General features: G+C 43.2%; 1 protein-coding gene across 3 annotated transcripts; it reads left to right on the top strand.

Moving 5' to 3' along the window:
• Positions 1 to 2,102: 2,102 nt before the first annotated feature.
• LOC106580109 (forkhead box protein N4) lies at positions 2,103 to 24,779 on the top strand. Of its 3 annotated transcripts, none has more exons than XM_045702966.1 (10): positions 2,103 to 2,485; positions 3,184 to 3,284; positions 6,422 to 6,609; positions 15,224 to 15,336; positions 15,464 to 15,574; positions 16,463 to 16,590; positions 16,810 to 16,906; positions 17,360 to 17,567; positions 21,806 to 22,189; positions 22,611 to 24,779. In XM_045702966.1, the coding sequence occupies exons 2-10, from the start codon at positions 3,205 to 3,207 to the stop codon at positions 22,910 to 22,912; spliced, it is 1,611 nt and encodes a 536-aa protein (XP_045558922.1). In that variant the 5' UTR covers positions 2,103 to 2,485; positions 3,184 to 3,204; the 3' UTR covers positions 22,913 to 24,779. The 3 variants fall into 3 exon arrangements, with proteins under 3 accessions (XP_045558922.1, XP_014016256.2, XP_014016255.2); XM_014160781.2 differs by having other exon boundaries at positions 2,109 to 2,485; positions 22,588 to 22,634; XM_014160780.2 differs by having other exon boundaries at positions 2,111 to 2,485; positions 22,656 to 24,779.
• The last annotated feature ends 733 nt before the right edge of the window (positions 24,780 to 25,512 follow it).

Here is a 25,512-nt window from a genome sequence, read left to right as displayed (position 1 = left end):
ATGAAATATATTGAGGCAAAAAAATGTGACAGTAGCCAAATAGCAAAATCAAACTAAATTCAAAGAGCATGAAAATGTATTTCAATATCATTGAAATATACTGTATACACCTATAGCCTATACTGTAGGTAGGCTATTTATGTTGTAACGCAATCATCTTGGTTTTCATTTCAAGCATATTTTTATCATTCGCTTGTTTGTAACAATCGCAAAGACATTGGCAACTGTGCATTTAAAATGAACTTAGTTGTGAAGTGATCGGCGGTCAGAGAGACGAATAAACACTGTGATTCTGTGTTTGGCGGATAACTTCTGTGTATAAAGTGACGCAAAAAAAAAACATCTAACGGCGCACTTAGCTATTCTACGAGTGGTTTGAGGCAGGCGTTAGATTGTGAGAGTTTTCAAGTGCAACGTTAAAAACGATGGTTTTTGGAAACAGCTCGGCGATTTAATAATGCTCCTACGAAGGTTCCAACGATGAACTTAGCCTCAAAATGCTATTGGGAAACCGGGCCCTGCTTGCCTTGGCTGTAGACAGTGTCTGTATGTCACACACTCCAATCCTTTACCAGTATAATTTAACTAATGTAACCACTTGTGAAATCCTTTCAGAGTGCAAAGGGCACCGTGAAAAGCACACCATAGTGGTCCCGTATGGCTCAGTTCGTAGAGCATGGTATTTGCAGCGCCAGGGTTGTGGGTTCGATTCCCACGGGGGACCAGTACGAAAAAAATAATTTTTAAAAAATGTATGAAATGTATTCATTTGGGTAAGAGCGTCTGCTAAATGACTAAAATGTAAATGTTGAACACACAAGCAGAACTCGAAATATTTAGTTACAATCACATAATTTCTCTGTCAACATATGTGTTTCTCTCTCATAACAGCAACAATGTTATAAAATAGACTGTAGTGATAAATAAACCATTATCATTTTACATATCTATGGGAGAGCCCTAGAAAGACAATAGACATGCATGAATCAGTGAAGGGGTTTGGGTCCCTCGGCAAATAATCTAACCGGAGCCCTGTGAAGAGTACAGTGGAAGTCCACAGGCTCTAGGACCTAAGCGTTCAGAGTCTTTGATGGTCTTATTTTGTCCGTTACGTTCATGCATGTAATCATTGATTGTTTCTATTGTGACAGCGCAATTTACCATCTGTGGTGTCCCATGGGGTTGACACTGTCATTGGCTCTATCCCCACAGACTTAGAGGAATTTATGTTAATTTCCCGTTGTGAATTTTACTTGTAGAGGTCTTTCCAATTATATTTGTGTATGTGAACGTGGTCAACAGATTTTAAATTTGGTAAACCCACAAAATAAGTGAAGTAAAAATATATATATTTTAAAAAAGTAGCCTATAGTCCTAAACAAGGAAAACGTTTCCTCCTTTCCTTAACAGTTTTTACTCTATCTCTGGGAGCTTATAGCCCATAAGAGTCTATTGCTACTATTTATTGTCACTTGAAGACTTGTCGAAATACTGTCTGTGTTCCATAAAACAGGTTGACCTCACCAGCGCAAATCTCCTCTGACAAGTGTCAACCTTTCCGCCTGGAGGTTTCCTGGGCTCCTACCTCCCATGCCCGCATCCCAGGCCGTTTCTCCCGCTTTTGTGCAGAGAAAGACGCGGGTGCAGCGGCGGGGAAACAATTGTCTGCAAACACTCGCCTAAAATGTACATTCATTTAGACGCTCACAAGTAGCGAGACACCATCACTGTCGAGGGTCTCTATTTGTTGGAATACTTCAAAACTGGAACTTATGAAGATGGACTCCACATTAACTTATTGATGGAAAATTGTATAGGCTAAAAATAGGCTATACATTTTACTTGATCAATTATTCCTCTTACTTCTATATATATATATATATATATATATATATATATATATGCTTTTTTTTTACAATCTAGTGCTGATTTTCATTTAAGATTTGGCAATATTTAAGTGTTTTGTAGCCTATTGTATTCTAGCGACGCATCTAAAGTGCACCTGCGCATCGATCATGACCAAAACAATTTATTTTAGCTGACCAACAAAAAGTACCACACATAAGTTATCATCTGTCATCTTACTATGACAATTGTCAACAATATTGGATAAAGTCTCAGTGGCTGCAGCTATTGAGCGCAGTACCGACAGTTTATCCAGGAACTGCATAATCACAATAATTAAAGGAAGAACTAGCATATAGGCCTAAATACAAAAAGTAAGCACAGATCTGGTTAGACTGTGCGAATGGTGTGTTTGCTGTCTTCCACGGGACTGTCACAAGTTGTTACATTGGCAGCAGGCCCCTTGAGCAACAATAGGCTCCGTTGAGGTTGGCCTACTGCGCATGACAGTCTGCTGGACAGTTCCAGAGAGGGAAATTTAAAAACGGTTTTTGGGAAACAAGTGCAGCACAGTGAAAATACAGTAGGCTACAACGGGGCTCATCGCCAGCTCAAATTTGCTGCAGATTATTCTAAACAGGTAAGATTTGAATTTTTTTCGGTATTACGAGAACGACTATCAGCAAATAGTTGTAGGCCTAAGAGTTTGAGTGAGAGGGGATTATTTCAATTGGAGGACTTTTCCGTTAGGCCAATTGATATGTCAGTAAGGGTGGGAAACGCGGCGATATTTTGGGATTGCACCACAAGTAGACATTTTTTAAGCAGTCAAGTTAATAAATAGCCTTGTGAACTGAAATGAAATAAAAAGCCATCATTGGCAAAATCAATACATTTCCATCATTTTGTTTCCCATAACATAAAACTCGATTGTATAGCCTATCAATTTGAAGCACAGCCTACATCATGTGAACTGAGAATAAACCTTTAACTTTGCTTCTTTTTTTACACCAAAAAGATCACACGTGTTGTTTTCTATGTTAATATTAAATTGTTATGTTTTTGCCATAATAGGTGATATGATTGTCATTAGCATATAACAGTAGGTCTCGTTATTAACTGGTCATAATCAGATGCAGATTGTTTTCTTTAGACATTCATTGTAGCTTATATGATTAAATAAATAATAGAAAATGCTTGTTTTTCCCCATAAGTAGTCTGTTTGATGTGCTAATATTTTATTTATCTAAATGCTAGTATAATAACATATATAATGTGTTGCTAAAACAAGGAAACAAAGGAATGTCTTATGCAGTAGCACTTTTTCCCTTGTTGCAGGATTACCAAACATCCCAAGAAATGATAGAAAGTAGAATTACGACCAGCATGTCAGGAATTCTCGAAAATTCAGGTCATCATCCCTCTCCACAAGACTACAGGTAAGACTGGATTTATAACATTCAGTTACTTTAAAGACAGCCTTTGAATGATTTTAATCAGACTAAATCCTAACCCCAGATATAAGGTTTTGGATACATTTTGTATTTTGTAAAGTTGGCAACACTTAACACTGAAAATATGGTTCAAAATGTTCAGGCATAAGGATAATTCCAAGATATATTTCCCAAAATCTCCCTATAAGTTTAGTCTAAATGTAGATGAGCAGCTCTTTCCGTGAAGGGAGGGGGCTTATGAAAAAGTGGAAAGAAAAAACAACAACCTTAGAATGAATGATTTTCAGTCTGAATGGATCTGTCAGAAACCATCAGCTCTGTTTACACTCCCGCTGTCGGCACACGGAGAGACTGAGCCTCTCCGGGTCACTACTGCAGAGAAGTGGCTCCCAATTAGGAGGAGGAGGCGGAGGGAATGAGAGGGGGAGGGGGTGGAGCGGGGTGAGCTGCGGTGTTGAACGTGCGACTAGTGCTAGTCCAACATGCCTTGCCTCGCTGAACATCCACTTTATTGTGGGTTAAGTGTGTGGGAGGGAGGGAGGAGGGGTCTAGAGTTGTTTGTGAGATTTTCAGACAAGCGTTAAGAATGGGACCTCCTTGCATAGTTCTCATTCGTTTAACATGTCAAGTATGAGTCATAGGCTAGGACTGTTTCCAATCGAGTTGAAATATTTTGTTCAAATCCCACTAATCGTTAAAAGGGATGTTCATGTTTTACTGAAAACACAACCTGACATGATTTTTGTACCTCTTTCATTTTGAAAATATGTCCAAAACACCTTACAAACACCTCAATAACTCATTCATGAATCCCTTCTGAAGGTCATGTCTGCATTTGATGCATCTCAATTCCAACATTCAAAAGTAGATTGAACCACCATAAATGTCAGATGTCCTTGAGAAAGGGATACTTGTGTAATATGATTTGGATTGGTGTGCTTGTAAGGTACTTTAGACGTATTTCAGTATGAATGGGGGGGGGCTATTGGAATACTGACAAAACACAATGACTATCAATTACCTAAGTAAATTAAACAAAAGACATATCCCAAGGACTGTGTTGGGGATCCAACTACAGCCAAGGTATGTGGAAAAATTATGTGAAGTTGTATTGAGTTGAAACAATAAAAAAGCTTCTTAAATGTATAACCACTCTTAAACATATAGACAAACAGAGCTATTGATGAAAGGACTGATCATCCAAGATATCCAAATGATATTTTTAAGCATCTTTGAGGCTTTACAGTGTTTGTTTACATTTACGATGTTTACAAACAGAGTAAAACAAGTTTATATTTTGGATTCTGATGGGGTACAACAACTGAACTAAACCCACGAGTTATATTCTTCAAGAATCAATTAGTATTATTATTAATTTTTAAGCCAAAAAAATGTATGTAGCAACTGCAGATTGCTCCTCTGAGGCCAAAATAATAATATTTTTGGCATATGCTTCCATTGGAACTAGTGCTCTCTAAAATGTGTTTTACCAATTTGTATTTAGCCGTAACTATATATATTTTGGGTGTTTTTTCCCGTTGGAGCGAGAGAGAGAGAGAGAGAGAAAGAAAGAGAGAGAGAGAGAGAAAGAGAGAAAGAGAGAAAGAGAGAGAATGTATGTGGCGGATGTACATGTGTCTTTTGGGGGGGGGGGGGTACAGGAAGCTCATACTTCAAAGCTCAAGATGAAATAGGTGTTGTCTGTGGTGTACAGTTTCACAGGAGCTTCTGTCACTCTGCTTTGAAAGAGACGGTTATTCACAAGCCTTTACTGGCACACGCAGTCAAGGTGTCCAAAACCTTGTGAAATGATGTAATTTATTCAGGTGACAGGTTGAGTGAGCAGTGTGGCCTGACCTCCAACCCCCTACCCCCACCTTCCTCCAGGGCCTTGTCTACTGCCCTTCTGGAGGGAGGGGGGGGGGGCAGTGAGGAGAGAGGCTGGAAAGGGACAGGGAAGCAGATGGCATCCTACTTGTCTCTCTTGTGTGAGAGCTGTCATTCCAACAGATTAATGCAGGGACTGTTTTTTTTTTAAACGGCAAAGACAATCAAGGAAGGGTCTGGGGGGAAACAATAGAGCCACGTGCCACTGGGCAGATTTGTCGTTTGGGACACAATCACTTTTCAATAGACAAGGCCAACTGTTACAGAGCAACATGTGCCGCTCTGCCATGTTTTCAAATGATCTCATGCGCTGTGTACTTATGATTCAGCCAATGGTTAGAGGGAGATTGTGGTCACCTGACATAGGGGTGATTTTGTTTGCAGTTGGGGTTGGGGTGGGGACCTACGGTGTCCAGGCCCACAAAGTAACTGAATAGTGAGTGTTGTCATAGCGACCCCAATTACTGAACTCTTCTACAGTGAGTGTGTGCAAAGACAACTGGAGAGGATTCAAGAGGATTCCTCTCTTTTCTTCCCGCAGAGCCCTACTTTTTTTAAAGAAACAATGATAAAAAGCTGAGAGGCAGGCCCATGCCCCTGATTAAGCAGAAATTATACAGTATATCTTAACTCATTTCATTGTACGCTGGTAAGGAAATTAATTTTAGACTAGACTAAATAATCATTAGGTTGTGGTTGTGTAGTTAATCTAGGGGGGGGGGGGGGGGGGTTGTACAGTATTTCCCAAAACTGGGGAAGTAACCATTAAAATGTCTAATGTTGATGAGGAAGTTCACAAGCAAATTTGAAGAGGGATTAATAATGTTGAGAATCTTGGCTTCGTGTCCATAATGTTACTACCTAATTAAATAGACCTAATTAAATAGCACTCTATAATCTACTGGTGGTAAATCCCAGATAAGACGATACTCCTGAATAATGATTTGTTCTCACTTCTCCCCTTCCATTATTGAATGTATTATTTTACAATAACTCGCTGTTCAGTCAGTGTATTTTATATTTGCCCAAGATATAACCAGACCTGGGTTTGAGTACTATTTCTAAAATGTTACTTTCTCATTTGTTTAAGAGTTTGCACTTTTGGGACTTGTGGTATTGGTTCCATCGCAACAATGCTTTCAACTACTATTTGAACCCAGGTCTGGATATAATGAACAGTTGTAATCTAGGCTGTGTATCTGAGTGGTTGTGTTGCTTGTGTCCGACCTCCGCAGACTTCTGACCACAGACCCCTCCCAGCTCCGAGAGGAGGATCTCCCCGGGGACCTGCAGTCTTTGTCGTGGCTCACCTCTGTAGACGTTCCCCGGCTGCAGCAGATGGCCGATGGTCGCGGTGGTGGCGGAGGAGACTTCAACGGGCCTTCCCAGGGGCAGGGGGGCAGCCTGCTGGAGCAGCAGACAGGTTGATTTTTGTCTTTTTTTTAATTTCACCTTTATTTAACCAGGTAGGCCAGTTGAGAACAAGTTCAGTGCGACACAAACAACACAGAGTTACACGTGGGATAAAAAAAACTTACAGTCAATAACACAATAGAAAAATCTGTATACAGTGTGTGCAAATGTAGTAAGATTAGGGAAGTAAGGCTATAAATAGGCCATAGTGGCGAAATAATTACAATTTAGCAATTAACACTGGAGTGATAGATGTGCAAAATATGAATGTGCAAGTAGAGATACTGGGGTGCAAAGGAGAAAAAAATAACAATATGGGGATGAGGTAGTTGGGTGGGCTATTTACAGATGGGCTGTGTACAGGTGCAATGATCGGTAAGCTGCTCTGGCAGCTGATGCTTAAAGTTAGTGAGGGAGATATAAGACTCCAGTTTCAGTGATTTTTGCAATTCGTTCCAGTCATTGGCAGCAGAGAACTGGAAGGAAAGGCGGCCAAAAGAGGAGTTGGCTTTGGGGATCACCAGTGAAATATACCTGCTGGAGCGCGTGCTACGGGTGGGTGCTGCTATGGTGACCAGTGAGCTGAGATAAGGTGGGGCTTTACCTAGCAAAGACTTATAGATGATCTGGAGCCAGTGGATTTGGCGATGAATATGAAGCGAGGGCCAGTCAACAAGAGCATACAGGTCGCAGTGGTGGGTAGTATATGGGGCTTTGGTGACAAAACAGATGGCACTGTGATAGACTACATCCAATTTGCTGAATAGAGTGTTGGAGGCTATTTTGTAAATTACATCGCTGAAGTCAAGGATCGGTAGGATAGTCAGTTTTACAAGAGTATGCTTGGCAGCATGAGTGAAGGTTGCTTTGTTGTGAAATAGGAAGTCGATTCTAGATTTAATTTTGGATTGGAGATGCTTAATGTGAGTCTGGGAGGATAGTTTACAGTCTAACCAGACACCTAGGTATTTGTAGTTGTCCACATATACTAAGTCAGAATCGTCCAGAGTAGTGATGCTAGACGGGCAGGCGGGTGCGGGCAGCAATCGGTTGAAGAGCATGCATTTAGTTTTACTTGCATTTAAGAGCAGTTTGAGGACAAGGAAGGGTCATTGTATGGCATTGAAGCTCATCTGAAGGTTTGTTAACACAGTGTCCAAAGGGCCAGAAGTATACAGAATGGTGTCGTCTGCATAGAGGTGGATCAGAGAATCACCAGCAGCAAGAGCGACATCATTGATGTATACAGAGAAGAGAGTTGGCCCGAGAATTGAACCCTGTGGCACCCCATAGAGACTGCCAGAGGTCCGGACAACAGGCCGTCTGATTTGACCCACTGAACTCCATCTGAGAAGTAGTTGGTGAACCAGGCGAGGCAGTCATTTGAGAAACAAAGGCTATTGAGTCTGCCGATAAGAATGCGGTGATTGACAGAGTCGAAAGCCTTGGCCAGGTCGATGAAGACGGCTGCACAGTACTGTCTTTTATCGATGGCAGTTATGATATCGTTTATGACCTTGAGCGTGGCTGAGGTGCACCCATGACCAGCTCGGAAACCAGATTGCAAAGCGGAGAAGGTACGGTGGGATTCGAAATGGTTGGTGATCTGTTTGTTAACTTGGCTTTTGAAGACTTTAGAAAGGCAGGGTAGGATAGATATAGGTCTGTAACAGTTGAGGTTTAGTGTGTCTCCCCCTTTGAAGAGGGGGATGACTGTGGCAGCTTTCTTTAGGGATCTCAGACGATACAAAAGAGAGGTTGAACAGGCTAGTATTAGGGGTTGCAACAACTGCGGTGGATAATTTTAGAAAGAGAGGGTCCAGATTGTCTAGCCCAGCTGATTTGTAGGGGTCCAGATTTTGCAGCTCTTTCAGAACATCAGCTATCTGGATTTGGGTGAAGGAGAAATGGGAGAGGCTTGGGCAAGTTGCTGTGGGGGGTGCAGAGCTGTTGACCAGGTTAGGGGTAGCCAGGTAGAAAGCATGGCCAGCCGAAGAAAAATGCTTATTGAAATTCTCTATTATCGTAGATTTATCGGTGGTGACAATGTTTCCTGGCCTTAGTGCAGTGGGCAGCTGGGAGGAGGTGCTCTTATTCTCCATGGACTTTACAGTGTCCCAGAACGTTTTGGAGTTTGTGCTATAGGATGCACATTTCTGTTTGAAAAAGCAAGGCTTTGCTTTCCTCACTGCCTGTGTATATTGGTTCCTAACTTCCCTGAAAAATTGCATATCACAGGGGCTATTTGATGCTAATGCAGTATGCCACAGGATGTTTTTGTGCTAGTGAATGACAGTTAATGCTGGAGTGAACCAAGGGCTATATCTGTTCCTATTTCTACATTTTTTGAATGGGGCATGCTTATTTATGATGGTGATGAAAGCACTTTTAAAGAATAACCAGGCATCCTCTACTGACGGAATGAGGTCAATATCCTTCCAGGATACCCGGGCCAGGTTGATTAGAAAGGCCTGCTTGCTGAAGTGTTTTGAATCAAATCAAATCAATTTGTCACATACACATGGTTAGCAGGTGTTAATGCAAGTGTAGCGAAATGCTTGTGCTTCTAGTTCCGACCATGCAGTAATATCTAACAAGTAACATAACCTAACAATTTCACAACAACTACCTTATACACACAAGTGTAAAGGAATGAATACGAATATGTACATACAAATATAGAAATGAGTGATGGCCGAACGGCATAGGCAAGATCTAATAGATGGTATGGAGTACAGTATATACATATGAGATGAGTATTGTAGGGTATGAAAACATATAAAGCAGCATTGTTTAAGGTGGCTAGTGATACATTACATCAGGATGGCAAGATGCAGTATATGGTATAGATTACAGTATATACATATGAGATGAGTAATGTAGGTTATGAAAACATATAAAGTGGCATTGTTTAAAGTGGCTAGTGATACATCTAATTACATCAAGATGGCAAGATGCAGTAGATGGTATGGCGTACAGTATATACATATGAGATGAATAATGTAGGTTATGTAAACATTATCTGATATAAATAATATAAAGTGGCAAGTGATAAATTGATTACATCAATTTTCCCATTATTAAAGTGGCTTGAGTTGAGTGAGTATGTTGGCAGCAGCCGCTCAATGTTAGTGATGGCTGTTTAACAGTCTGATGGCCTTGAGATAGAAGCTGTTTTTCAGTCTCTCGGTTCCAGCTTTGATGCACCTGTACTGACCTCGCCTTCTGGATGTTAGCGGGGTGAACAGGCAGTGGCTCGGGTGGTTGCTGTCCTTGATGATCTTTTTGGCCTTCCTGTGACATCGGGTGGTGTAGGTGTCCTGGAGGGCAGAGGGTTTGCGCCCGGTGATGCGTTGTGCAGACCTCACTGCCCTCTGGAGAGCCTTCCGGTTATGGGCGGAGCAGCTGCCGTACCAGGCGGTGATACAGCCCGACAGGATGCTCTCGATTGTGCATCTGTAAAAGTTTGTGAGTGTTTTTGGTGACAAGCCGAATTTCTTCAGCCTCCTGAGGTTGAAGAGGCGCTGCTGCGCCTTCTTCACCACGCTGTCTGTGTGGGTGGACCATTTCAGTTTTTCCGTGATGTGTACGCCGAGGAACTTAAAACTCTCCACCCTCTCCACTACTGTCCCGTCAATGAAGATAGGGGGTGCTCCCTCTGCTGTTTCCTGAAGTCCACGATCATCTCTTTTGTTTTGTTGACATTGAGTGCGAGGTTATTTTCCTGACACCACACTCCGGGAGCCCTCACCTCCTCCCTGTAGGCCGTCTCATCGTTGTTGGTAATCAAGCCTACCACTGTAGTGTCGTCTGCAAACTTGATGATTGAGTTGGATGCGTGCATGGCCACGCAGTCGTGGGTGAACAGGGAGTACAGAAGAGGGCTGAGAACGCACCCTTGTGGGGACCCAGTGTTGAGGATCACCGGGGTGGAGATGTTGTCACTTACCCTCACCACCTGGGGGCAGCCCGTCAGGAAGTCCAGGACCCAGTTGCACAGGGCGGGGTCGAGTTTGGAGGGTAATATGGTGTTAAATGCTGAGCTGTAATCGATGAACAGCATTCTTACATAGGTATTCCTCTTGTCCAGATGGGTTAGGGCAGTGTGCAGTGTGATGGCGATTGCGTCGTCTGTGGACCTATTGGGTCGGTAAGCAAATTGGAGTGGGTCTACGGTGTCAGGTAGGGTGGAGGTGATATGGTCCTTGACTAGTCTCTCAAAGCACTTCATGATGACGGAAGTGAGTGCTACAGGGCGGTAGTCATTTAGCTCAGTTACCTTAGCTTTCTTGGGAACAGGAACAATGGTGGCCCTCTTGAAGCATGTGGGGACAGCAGACTGGGATAAGGATTGATTGAATATGTCTGTAAACACACCAGCCAGCTGGTCTGCGCATGCTCTGAGGACTCGTCAGGGGATGCCGTCTGGGCCTGCAGCCTTGCGAGGGTTAACACGTTTAAATGTTTTACTCACGTTGGCTGCAGTGGAGAGCCCACAGGTTTTGGTAGTGGGCCGTGTTAGTGGCACTGTATTGTCCTCAAAGCGAGCAAAAAACTTGTTTAGTCTGTCTGGGAGCAAGGCATCGTGATCCGCGACGGGGCTGATTTTTCTTTTGTAGTCCGTGATTGACTGTAGACCCTGCCACAAACCTCTCGTGTCTGAGCCGTTGAATTGCGACTCGACTTTGTCTCTGTACTGACGCTTAGCTTGTTTGATTGCCTTGCTGAGGGAATAGCTACACTGTTTATATTCGGTCATGTTTCCGGTCACTTTGCCCTGATTAAAAGCAGTGATTCACGCGTTCAGTTTTGTGCGAATGCAGCCATCAATCCATGGTTTCTGGTTGGGGAATGTTTTAATTGACGCTGTTGGTACGACATCACCGATGCACTTGTTAATGAACTCGCACACCGAATCAGCGTATTCGTCAATGTTGTTGTTCGCAGCAATGTGGAACATATCCCAGTCCACGTGATCCAAGCAATCTTGAAGCGTGGAATCCGATTGGTCGGACCAGCGTTGAACAGACCTGAGGGCGGGAGCTTCCTGTTTTAACTTCTGTCTATAGGCTGGGAGCAACAAAATGGAATCGTGGTCAGCTTTTCCAAAGGGAGGGCGGGGGAGGGCCTTATATGCATCGCGGCAGTTAGAATAACAGTGGTCTAGGGTTTTGCCCGCCCTGGTAGCACAACCGATATGCTGATAGAATTTGGGGAGCCTTGTTTTCAGATTAGCCTTGTTAAAATCCCCGGCTACAATAAATGCAGCCTCAGGATATGTGGTTTCCAGTTTACATAGAGTCCAATGAAGTTCTTTCAGGGCCGTCGATGTGTCTGCTTGGGGGGGATATACACGGCTGTGATTATAATCGAAGAGAATTCTCTTGGTAGATAATGCGGTCGGCATTTGATAGTGAGGAATTCTAAGTCAGGTGAACAAAATGACTTCAGTTCCTGTATGTTGTTATGATCACACCACGTCTCGTTAATCATAAGGCATACACCCCCACCCTTCTTCTTACCAGAGAGATGCTTGTTTCTGTTGGTGCGATGTGTGAAGAAACCAGGTGGCTGTACCGACTCAGATAGCGTGTCTCGAGTGAGCCATGTTTCCGTGAAACAAAGAACGTTACAGTCTCGGATGTCTCTCTGGAATTCTACCCTTGCTCGGATTTCGTCTACCTTGTTGTCAAGAGACTGGACATTGGCGAGTAGTATGCTCGGGAGCGGTGTGCGATGTGCCCGTCTACGGAGCCTGACCAGAAGACCGCTCCGTCTGCCCCTTCTTCTGCGGTGCCGTTGTTTTGGCTCGCCGGCTGGGATCCGATCCATTGTCCTGGGTGGTGGGCCAAACAGAGGATCCGCTTCGGGAAAGTCGTATTTCTGGTCGTAATGTTGGTGTGTTGACGTTGCTCTTATATCCAATAGTTCCTCCCGACTGTATGTAGTAAAACCTAAGATTACCTGGAGTAACAATGTAAGAAATAACACATAAAAGAGCTAAATACTGCATAGTTTCCTAGGAATGCGAAGCGAGGCGGCCATCTTTGTCGGCGCCGGAAGTTTAGGGAGCGTTTGACAGTGATGAGGGGTGGTCGTTTGACCGCGGACCCATTACGGACGCAGGCAATGAGGCAGTGATCGCTGAGATCCTGATTGAAGACAACAGAGGTATATTTAGAGGGCAGATTGGTCAGGACGATATCTATGAGGGTGCCAGTGTTTATGGATTTAGGGTTGTACCTGGTAGGTTCCTTGATAATTTGTGTGAGATTGAGGGCATCTAGCTTAGATTGTAGGATGGCCCGGGGTGTTAAGTATATCCCAGTTTAGGTCACCTAACAGTACAAACTCGGAAGATAAATGGGGGGGGGGTTAATTCACATATGGTGTCCAGGGCACAGCTGAGGGCTGAGGTGGGTCTTTAACAAGCGGCAACAGTGAGAGACTTATTTCTAGAAAGGTGGATTTTTAAAAGTAGGTCTGTTTGGGCACAGACCTGGATAGCATGACAGAACTCTGCAGCCTATCTCTGCAGTAGATTGCAACTCCATCCACTTTGGCAGTTTTATCTTGGCGGAAAATGTTGTAGTTGGTGATGGAAATTTCAGAATATTTGGTGGCCTTCCTAAGCCAGGATTCAGACACGGCTAGGACATCATGGTTGGTGTGCTAAAGCAGTGAATAAAACAAACTTAGGGAGGAGGCTTCTGATGTTAACATGCATGAAACCAAGGATTTTACGGTTACAGAAGTCAACAAATGATAGCGCCTGGAGAATAGGAGTGGAACTGGGGGCTACAGGGCCTGGGTTAACCTCTACATCACCAGAGGAACAGAGGAGGAGTAGGATAAGGGTACGGCTAAAGGCTATAAGAACTGGTCGTCTAGTGCGTTGGGGACTGAGAATAAAAGGAGCAGATTTCAGGGCGTGGTAGAATAGATTCAGGGCATAATGTACAGACAATGGTATGGTAAGATGTGAGTACAGTGGAGGTAAACTTAGGCGTTGAGTGACGATGAGAGAGGTTTCGTCTCTGGAGGCACCAGTTAAGCCAGATGAGGTCTCCGCATGTGTGTAGGGTGGGACAAAAGAGCTATCTGAGGCATGTTGAGCAGGACTGAGGGCTCTACAGGGAAATAAAACAATGACAACTAGCCAAGACAGCAGTAGATAAGGCATAATGACATTAGAGAGAGGCATAAAGCAATCACAGGTGTTAATCAGGAGAGCTAAGACAACAACGGGTAAATGGCGATGAATGGGCAGATCGGGTCAGTTAGGTACATACAGGACCTGAGTTCGAGGCTGGGGCCGACAGGTAAACAAAATGAGGTACCGTGTTATTGAAACAGTCCAGGGGGCATCAGCTGCATAGCCGAGTGATCATAGGGTCAAAAGAGCAGGAATAGGTGAGTCAGGGTGCTGTTCGGTAGTCACTACTACGCTAGGTGAGCAGGGGACACAGTGTTCAGAAAAGCTAGCGGGCCGGGGCTAGTAGATGGTTCTTCGGCGATATCGTAACAGAATAGCCGTTGAGACAGTTGAGTCGTGATGGATCGGCGGGGCTCCGTGTTTCAACAATAAAGTGTCCAGGCCAATTAGCAAAGGAGGTATTGTAGCCCTAGTATTAGCAGGTATATGGGCCTAGCTCGAGGCTAGCTCAAGGCTAGCTGGTGCTTGCTTCGGGACAGAGGCGTTAGCTGACAGTAGCCACTCGTTTGCAGCTAGCTAGCCGCGATGATCCGGTGTAATGATCCAGAGCGACAGGAATCTGGTGATATGGTAGAGAGAAGCAGTCTGATATGCTCTGGGTTGATATCGCGCTGTGCAGACTGGCAGGTGTTGTCCGAAATAAGGCTGACTGGTGACCGAGAAAAAGGTGAAGACCGCTAGCCGTGGCTAACAAAGACTAGTAGCTGGTTAGCTGGCTAGCTCCTGATGGAAGTTCCAGTTATAAGGAATAAAAATAGCAGATCCGTACCACATTGGGTGAGGCGGGTTGCAGGAAAGTATATTTAGTTCGTAGATAGAAAGTGAGATTAAGATATATACGAAAAAGACCGTCTATTTACACGGGATAAGACAAAGACAAACACACACCTTCTACTGCTATGCCATCTTGGATTCAAGGTGAGACGCACACACACTCCACGTCAGTGGGGCAGCGCCGTTTCAAATCCACACACATACGCTTTAATTGGATAGTTCAGGAGTACTGCTAGGCCCTGATGTTGAGGAGGACAAGTTAGCCAAACCCATTACAGTTGGAAACAAGCTATAACTGCCAACCTGGATAATAAGACTTGCAAGACAAATAAAATCATTAAAGTATAAGGGGGTATAGACTCGGGCCTGTGCTAAATCTTGATAGGGCCATGGGCCCTATTTGAATACTTTGCAAATGCATCCTCCTTGAAGTACAATCACAGATCTGAATGTTTGGATTGGTGAAAGGAATAGGGTGTTAGTCTTGCTTAAACTTATCCCATCACCTATATATCTAGACTTACCTAGAGGAAACGAGGAAGAAAGGATGCATTTCGAGAGTACTGTAACAGGGCCGATGTGTGGAGATTGATTGGAGACTGACCTGGATGTTGTACTTCTTCCTTCCTCACAGCTCAGCTGAACAACATAACCATGGCAGGGGGACAGGGAGCCATGATCCACCTACAGAGCAACATGCAGCACAGCCCCCTGGGAATTAACGTCATCACCGCCCAAAGCGGAAGTGTACGTTTTGCTTCCCGACCAATTATTTATCAACACGTTTTTTTTTAATCAATGCTTATACTCTAGGACAGTAAAGTATAGGATATACTTAATAATATATTAAACTTGTCCTCGGTCTACTCCACAGATGTCTCCATTCTCCATGAATGGGCAGCCCTCCCCAGGGTACCAATGCCCTGCCTCTGTCTACCAACCTACACCCCAACAAGTGTTCACTCTGACCCAGACTAGCCAGCAGGTAACTACGTCATCCCTGCAACCGGGCTGTGGATACAATTTGTTAATTAGAGATGAGTTGTTACATACACTGAGTGTACAAAGCATTAGGAACACCTGCTCTTTGCATGACACAGACTGACCAGGTGAATCCAGGCGAAGCTATGGTCCCTTATTGATGTCACTTGTTAAATCCACTTCAATCAGTGTAGATGAAGGGGAGGAGGCAGGTTAAATAATGATTTTTAAGCCTTGAGACAATTGAGACATGGATTATGTGTGTGTGCCATACAGAGGATGAATGGGCAAGGCCGAAAGTGCCTTCGAACGGGGTATGGTAGAATGTGCCAGGCGCCCCGGTTTGAGTGTGTCAAGAACTGCAACGCTGCTGGGTTTTTCACGCTCAACCGTTTCCCATGTGTATCAAGAATGGTCCAAAGGTCATCCAGACATCTTGACACAACTGTGGGAGGCATCGGAGTCAACATGGGCCAGCATCCCTGTGGAACGCTTTCAACACCTCAACGAATTGAGTCTGTTCTGAGGAGGTGCAACTCAATATTAGGAAGCTGTGACTAATATTTTGTACACAGAATTGTTCGAGTATTTAGTGTTACTAAAATAGTTATAAGAGCTGTCCAGTGGATAATTAAGTTACAATGTAAACCTGTTAATATAGTATCGTTACTAGAGTAATTACAGTGTTATTACATGGGTATAAGAGCAACTTAATGTAATTCGTTAGAGATTACTCTACCAGTTTACTGCCTGCTGCTGATTAAGGGTTTGATATTTAGATGCCATTCATTCAAACAACAAGAAATATGTTTTTGAAATAAGTAGCAAATAATACACAATACAGATTTTCTAGATTGTTCACTAATTTCTCTTTGCCCTCTCTCCCTCTCAGTGTACTCCTGCTGGGCTCTATGGCAATGTCTCTTTCAACAACCAAAGCCTGTTCACACAGCCGCGCCTGGCTCCACAAAACCAGGACCTGCAGCCCAAGACTTTCCCCAAGCCCATCTACTCCTACAGGTGAGCTTCCCCCTGGGCCAAGTGGCATTATGGTATTATTGTATGGCCTGGGTCGTGTTCATTAGGGCACACAATGGAAAATGACAAATTCAGGTAGTCCTTTCCTGTTTCAGTCAGTTTTCTTCCCTTTGATGCCCAGTGAACACAAACCTGGTCTAATTATCAACAGTATATGTAGCTTAATCCACTTATTGTCTCGCTACTTTGATCCATCCTCAGCTGTTTGATCTCTATGGCTCTGAAGAACAGCAAGACAGGCAGTCTCCCAGTCAGCGAGATCTACACCTTTATGAAGGAACATTTTCCCTACTTTAAGGTATGACTCGGTCGGATCCTCTAAGGCACGTGTGAAACTCATTCCACAGAGGGCTGAGTGTCTGCGGGTTTTCGCTTCTACCTTGTACTTGATTTATGAATTAAGGTCACTAATTAGTAAGGAACTTCCCACACCTGGTTGTCTAGGGTTTAATTGAAAGGAAAAACAAAAAAACTGCAGACACTGGGCACTCAATGGAATGAGATTGACACCCCCTGCTCTAAGGGCTGGTTTCCCAGACCCAGATTAAGCCTAGCCATGGACTAAAAAGCATGCTCAATAAAGAATCTCCATTGAGCATGCTTTTTAGTCCAGGACTAGGCTTAATCTGGGCCTGGGAAACTGGCCTAATATTCAATAGGGATTGGGGAAGCAGATATTTTAGGTAAGCATTGTGCTAAATCAGTTGTTTAAATGTCTCCTTCCTCTTCCTGGGTTTTCATCCACCTGAAGACAGCACCAGACGGATGGAAGAACTCAGTCCGACACAACCTGTCGCTAAACAAGTGCTTTGAGAAGGTGGAGAACAAGACGAGTGGGTCGTCTCGTAAGGGCTGCCTCTGGGCCCTGAACCCGGTCAAGATCGACAAGATGGAGGAGGAGATGCAGAAGTGGAAGCGTAAGGACCTCCCAGCCATCCGCCGCAGCATGGCTAACCCAGGTGAGACCACAGGACTGACTGAGGCCCATTCACACATAACCTGGGTCCTGTTCACCAGGCACAAAATGAAGGAAAAGGGAAGGAAACCGGGAGGGACAACCTTTTCCATTGCATAATGTTTAAAAACTTTTTCCTTTGTGTACTCAAATGAACACAGCCCATCAATGAAGAACACGCACCACCACCAGTTAAGATGATTATGCCCATTCAGTTTTATATGTCAGTGTGGCAAGTGTCATGGCTACAGTTAGCTATGTTACAATTGATGACAACATTCTAATTCAAGAATAAACGAAAGAGGTTATCCATTTGTCACATTTAGTGGACTGCTATAAGCAGGGCCGGATTAAGAAATCCGTCACACCATCATTTTCGGTAAACAAATCTGTGCACCAAGATGCAATAGGATGCGTGGTAAATTTAACGTTAAAGAACAACAAGAACCCTTATAATAAAGCCATAATAACATTTGCGATGTGGCATAGGCTACAGTTGAGCAGAGGCGTTTTTAGGATTTCCACACATGGGGATCATTTGTTAGCCTTTTAAAAAATGCACTTCATGTAATTCTATGTCGTTTACATGATAGAATGCATTAGCTGAATCTTTTTTAATACCACACAAATGACCGAAATGAGTGGCTACTCTGACAAACGGAGATCAAGCTGGTCTTGAATTCAAACAAACAATAGCCCAGGCCAAAGAAGCGACACACAGATTGTACAATATTATGAGGCTATATACAGTGCATTCGGAAAGTATTCGAACCCCTTGACTTTTTCCCCATTTTGTTACGTTACAGCCTTATTCTAAAATCGATTAAATAAATAAAAATCCTCATCAATCTACACACAATAAACAATAATGAGAAAGCAAAAAAATGCTTTTTTATCAATTTTAGCAAATTTATAAAACATAAAAACCTTATTTACATGACTATTCAGACCATTTGCTATGAGACTAACATTAGAATTGAGCTCAGGTGCATCTTGTTTCCATTGATCATCCTTGAGATGTTTCTACAACTTGATTGGACTCCACCTGTGGTAAATTCAATTGATTGGACATGATTTGGAAAAGCACAAACCTGTCTATTTAAGGTCCCACAGTTGAACGTGCATATCAGAACTAAAACCAAGCCATGAGGTCAAAGGAATTGTCCCTTGAGCTCCGAGACAGGACTGAGTCGAGGCACAGATCTGGGGAAGGGTACAAAAAAGAATTCTGCAGCATTGAAGGTCCCCAAGAACACAATGGCCTTCATCATTCTTAAACGGAAGAAGTTTGGAACCTCAAAGACTCTTCCTATAGCTGGCCGACCCGGCCAAACTGAGCAATTGGGGGAGAAGGGCCTTGGTCAGGGAGGTGACCAAGAACCCGATGGTCACTCTGACAGAGCTCCAGAGTTCCTCTATGGAGATGGGAGAACCTTCCAGAAGGAGAACAATCTCTGCAGCACTCCACCAATCAGGCCTTTATGGTAGATTGGCCAGACGGAAGCCACTCATCAGTAAAAGGCACATGAAAACCCGCTCGGAGTTTACCAAAAAGGCACCTAAAGACTCTCAGACCATGAGAAACAAGATTATCTGGTCTGATTCTTTGGCCTGAATGCCAAGCGTCACGTCTGGAGGAAAACTGGCACCATCCCTACGGTGATGCATGGTGGTGGCAGCATCATGCTGTGGGGATGTTTTTCAGTGGCAGAGACTGGGAGACTAGTCAGGATTGAGGGAAAGATAAATGGAGCAAAGTACAGAGATATCATTGATGAAAACTTGCTCCAGAGCGCTCAGGACCTCAGACGGGTGGGGGTTCACCTTCCAACAGGACAACAACCCTAAGCACACAGCCAAGACAACGCAGGAGTGGCTTCGGGACAAGTCTCTGAATGTCCTTGAGTGGCCCAGCCAGAGCCCGGACTTGAACCCGATCGAACATCTCTGGAGAGACCTGAAAATAGCTTTGCAGCGACGCTCCCCATCCAACCTGACAGAGCTTGAGAGGATCTGCAGAGAATGGGAGAAACTCCCCAAATACAGGTGTGCCAAGCGTCATACCCAAGAAGACTCGAAGCTGTAATAGCTGCCAAAGGTGCTTCAACAGAGTACTGAGTAAAGGGTCTGAATACTTATGTAAATGTAATATTTCAGTTTTAAAAACCTGTTTTTGCTTTGTCATGATGGGGCACTGTATACTGAACAAAAATATAAACACAACATGTAAAGTGTTGGTCCCATGTTTCATCAGCTGAAATAAAAGATCCTATTCATTTTCCATACTCACAAACAGCTTATTTCTCTCCAATTTTGTACACAAATTTGTTTACATCCCTGTTAGTGAGAATTTCTCATTTGCCAAGATATTCCATCCACCTGACAGGTGTAGCATATCAAGAAGCTGATTAAACAGAATGATCATTACACAGGTGCATCATGTGCTTTAGACAATAAAAGACCACTCTTAAATGTGCAGTTTTGTCACACAACACAATGCCACAGATGTCTCAAGTTTTAAGGGAGCGTGCAATTGGCAACGTCGTTTTAGAGAACATGGCAGTACGACCAACCGGCTTCACAACCGCAGACCACATGTAACCACGCCAGCCCAGGACCTCCACATCCGGCTTGTTCACTTGCGGGATCGTCTGAGACCAGCCACCCGGAGAGCTGATGAAACTGAGAAGTATTTCTGCCTGTAATAAAGCCCTTTTTGTAGGGAAAAACAAATTCTGATTGGCTGGGCCTTTGCCCTCCCAGGCCCACCTAGGCCTGTGCCCCTGCCCAGTCAAGTGAAATCCATAGATTAGGGCCTAATGAATTTATTTCAATAGACTGATTTCCTTATATGTAACTCAGTAAAATCACTGAAATTGTTGCATGTTGCATTTATATTTTTGTGCAGTATATATAGTACCAGTCAAAAGTTGACACACCAAGTCATTCAAAGGTTTTTCTTTATTTTGACTATTTTCTACATTGTACATCAGAACTATGAAATAACACATATGGAATCATGTAGTAACCAAAAAAGTGTTAAACAAATCAAAATATATTTTATATTTGTGATTCTTCAAAGTAACCACCATTTGCCTTGATAACAGCTTTGCACACTCTTGGCATGCTGTGGGCAAAACAAGTTTTTGAGAAAAAAATGTTTCTATTAGTTCTAAAGACAGATTAGTCTTCTCTTTTCAGCGGAAGGCATTGGCTTTCCAAACTGTATGTTTTTCCTGCAAAATGTTCAAAAGGCAAACAGACAGCAGCAACCAACCATAGAAATATAATCCATAGATGGCAGTTCCCATTCAAGTCAGGACTGGCAGCCATTGCTAGTGTACCCATGAGTTTAATAGTCAAATTGCCAGGGTGAGAAGTTCCAAAACCCTTCTATGGATTATGTCTATGGCTACAACGCAACAAGCTATATATTTGGCACGAATGCTGGCCAAATTGTGGCCTTCCCGACTGTAGGCAACCAGTAACAGCCAAAATAAATGAAACACTTGAGTAAATGACGGATACAAATAATATGTTAGGGTGTGGGGAGCATTTTCCTGGCATGGTTTAGGTCCAGTTGTAGAATCTATGCCAAGGTGCAGCTCGTGGTGGCCTTTTAAGACACTATGTTGGTTTTTCCTTCATTTTGACATTTACCTGTATTGTATGTGCTTGTGCTAAAATGTAATCCACTGTTATTTTTGAGAAACTATTGATCCTCTGTGGCTAAATGATGCTCTCTGGTGCATCTTGAACATTGAGAGAGGGCGCCTGTAGTTGGAATAACAAATGCAATCATTATTTTTCTTTGCCTCTTGTGCCCAGCCCCCGACTCACACAATTGACCAGTCACATGAGTTTATTATGCAGTTAATTTTTTATGAATCAGTTACCCAATCAAGGCATGGCCCCCCAGTTACCCACATGTCCCCCCCTACCTCCTCTCCTTCCCCCATCTGACAACTGACAATTAGCAGAGCAGCAGCAGCAGGCTGTCTACACAGCGGGCTCCTGAATCCTCCTCTGGTTGGCGGTTGTAGTAAAATAATCAAATATATATTGTAAATATAATCTATACTGTATAGATTTACTTTATTTATTAAAAATAAATAGCTGCCTCTTGGGCCCTGGTAAGCCGGCCCTTGCGATAAGCAACATCACAGAATCTGCTTCGTTTTTTTTACATTTTAAATGGAGTCATCAGTCACTGAACTGGTCTGCTCCCTCTTTCCCTGTCAGATGAGTTGGACAGGTTGATCACGGACCGGCCGGAGAGCTGCAGACGGAAGCCCATGGACCCCGGGATGACCCGTCTGCCCAGCTGTCCATCTGGCCTATCCCTGCCTGTCCCGGGCCAGATGCAACCCCAGCCCATGGTCACCCTGTCCCTGCAGTGCCTGCCCATGCACCAGCACCACCAGCTCCATGCCCAGGCCAGGCTGGCCCCGGTGTCCCCCCCCCCTGCCCAAACGCCCCCCCTCCACACCGTTCCTGACCTCTCCAACAGCCTCCTCGCTACCCAGCATCCCGGCAAGCAGCCGCACGACTTCTACAGTCTCCATGGTGAGGTCAACGCAGAGGTGGACACGCTGGACCCCAGCATCATGGACTTCGCTCTACAAGGTGGGCAGCCATAGTACTAGTCACAACAACATTTTATACCGTCTTAAAACTCCAGTGCAATCAAAAATGTGATTTCCTGTGATTTCCAACTGAGGTTGGAATAATATTGTGATAATGCCCTTTTAGTGTAAGAGTCGTTTGAAAAGACCACCTGAAAACCTTTTGGCCTGCCTGGTGACATCACCAGGCAGTAAATTGGTTAATAGAACAACTAGAGTTCCAAACCTCTGCCAATAAAATTGCTCTTGCCAAAAAGCTATTTGTTTCTTTTTCACCATTTTGATTGAAAGCAATCACAGTTAGTTACTTGATTTTTACCCAGAGATGATTTGAACAAGATAAAAAGTGCTGCATTGGGCCTTTAACAATCTGCATACCAACGTGACTTTACACGGCAGTTGGCCATTTTCTTGGCTTTCAGAAGCAGTGATGACCAGTGACGTGACACGATTACCTCCTTCCCCAGGTAACCTGTGGGAGATGAAAGACGACAGCTTTAATCTGGAGGCATTGGGCACCTTCAGTAACTCTCCCCTGCGTTTGTCTGACTGTGACATTGGCACCATGACGGGCAGCCTCCCTCCAGTCTACAGCGGGGGCAGCATGCCCTTCTCAGACCTACAGGTGACGGGCATGTACACCTCCTACGCCGCCCTGGACACCCTCTCCTCCCAATACATGGGCACGCCAGGCAACAGCAAGCCCATCACTGCCCTGCTTTAATGAAAACATCCCCCGCACCACAGAGTGGAACCACACGGTGAGAGCGGCAACGAGACATCACCAACAATACAAAAACTTTGTTTGTTGCTGTGGCTCTACTTGTTAATCCCACTCCTGGCGCCAAAAAGCCCCCACATCTTCCACTGAAAAGCCTGAATCCTCATTGCTTTTCTCTATCCCCAATGACAGAGCAACTTGTGTTGCCATGCCTAAGCCACTATTTCAGATGAGAGAAAGAAGTCTGCTTGGAGGGTGATTTGATCAAAGTCATTGCTTTTACGTGTGTGGTTTTACAATAGGAGTAACCAATGAGGAAAACTGAAATTCGGGAGGAAATTTACTCAAATATACTGATGTCTCTGGGTGAACTTTGCCAAGCAAAGACTCAAGAGCTGTTGTACACAAACTTAGCAGGCTACACGTAGCATCTCTGCCAGTTTTGTACAATGTTGACTTTCCTGTGTTTGTAAGCCTTACCATGGTACTGTTAGTTCCCTGTTCTTATCCATTGTCTGTATTGTGCTAGGCAGTATTACTGTGATGTTTTATTTATATTTATAAATGGCAGCTGGAAAAGGGGAGGAATTTATCAAACACCGTTTACTGTACATTTGTGTTTCAAATCCCTGTGATCTCCACTGAAAAGCCTGTTTCTTAAACAGTTTTTAATCCTTACATTCCAAAACGCAAATATCAAAACCTGTCTAATAATAGCATTTGTAGGCCATTTTACACATTTCTGCATTTGAAAATATGCTAAAATCTGTCCGAATTCCTAATATTCATTGAATTATTCACAACTTTTGGGAGGATGTCAGGCTACATGTACGGTAAAATCACAATGGATAAATAAAAAGAGCTACTCGCTGAAAACAGATTCATTACATTTATTTACAGATACTATACATTACTCTAATAAGGGGTAAGTACATGGCAGATTTGACATATATTATTGACAATTTAAAATGGATATCTGGCATTTTGACGAAGGCAACAGCAGCAGAACGGCTTGGGGTCTCTTGGTTACAATCTTGTCGTCTACCCATTCTACCCTTCTCTGCCCCTGTCCACCTGAGTTGAAGCAACAATCAGCATTATATTAAAAACACATCACAGAGAAAAAGTCATATTTGAATGTCAATTTGTTCCAAATGATTACTATACAAATACTATGGGTGTGAATTTATTCATTAGCATTTTTTAGGATTATTCACTGACTCCAGCATACACCATCACCGACAACAAAAAAAACACAAATGAAATGACTCAGGAAAAACACAGGCGTATTTGTTATTCAGTCAAAAAAACAATAATACAAAGAAAGAAATTCAAGGGCACACAAACACCGGTTAATAAAAACTAAAAAATATTACCTGACTTTCAAATTGTACTGGTTAGTCTTAAGGGCAATACTGACATATCCCATTTTTGGATTAAATTAATGAGGGGGAAAATATGAAAATTCCCTACTAGACCATTGTGTCACTGAAATGATTCTGTAAATGAAATGAATTAAACTTAATTTAAATGTAATGTCACTGAAATTTGTCTTTTTTTTGGTCAATATTGTCACAAGGATACATAATGAAGTAAAGGCTACACATCACCCAACCCCCAGACAGGCTTGTGTATCGTCTTTGCACTGGCACATAACTTAAAAAAAATGTATTTAACATGGTATTTGTTCGGCCCCTGGCTGGCGTACATTCAAAGGTCGGCACACATTCTCCCAGATATCAACAGAATGATCAACACACCATAGCAAAAACCCTGGTCACCCCCGTTGTAAAATGCCAGTGTACAGCATTAGCGATGAGAAGCTTGATAGAATACTAATAAAAAAAGGCACGTTTTCAAATCCTATTGATGAAGTGAATCAGAAATGTTAAAGAGTAGTGGTGGTTCCCTCTGATCATAGCAATGTTAAAACTACATGGAACCAGACCTGAGTTCAAATACTTTGACCATTTACTTTAACCTGCCTGCAGTGTCAGGTGGGCGGGGGTTGTACTTTTGATAATTGGGTGTGATTGTTGAAAACGGTTTACTCTTAAAACATTTTTTTTTAATCATAATAATAATAATTATTATTATCATTATTATTCCACTGGAACCTGTAGTGCCAAAACCGTAAAAGCTACCAACACCAAAACGGCCCTTTCCCAATGGCCATAGACTTGAATTGTAAAAATGTAGCCTATAACTAGTCTTATACCGTTTAAGCTAGAAACACCTTTCAAACGTGTAGACCAGTCTGGAATAGGTTGCTTGTTTACAGCTTTTTGATAACTTTTATACTTTTTGAACTTTAAAAAAAAGTGCATAAAAGCTCCATATGCTTGATTTGGAAGTATTTGGATTCACCACTGGTCTTGAACCGCTAAAGCTACAATACCACACCAATGTTGCCATGTACAGTGCATTCAGAAAGCATTCAGAACCCTTGACTTTTTACACATTTTGTTACGTTAGTCTTATTCTAATATGTATTAAATAAAATAAAAATCTCAATCTACACACAATACCCCATAATGAAAAAGCGAAAACAGGTTTAGACATTTTTGAAAATGTATATAAAAAAAAGAAATACTTGAGTTCAG

This window comes from Salmo salar, chromosome ssa20 (genome assembly GCF_905237065.1).
Source record: "Salmo salar chromosome ssa20, Ssal_v3.1, whole genome shotgun sequence".
Lineage (NCBI taxonomy): Eukaryota > Metazoa > Chordata > Actinopteri > Salmoniformes > Salmonidae > Salmo > Salmo salar.
The sequence above is the reverse complement of the archived record's forward strand: the minus strand, read 5'-3'. Positions and strand labels throughout refer to the sequence as shown.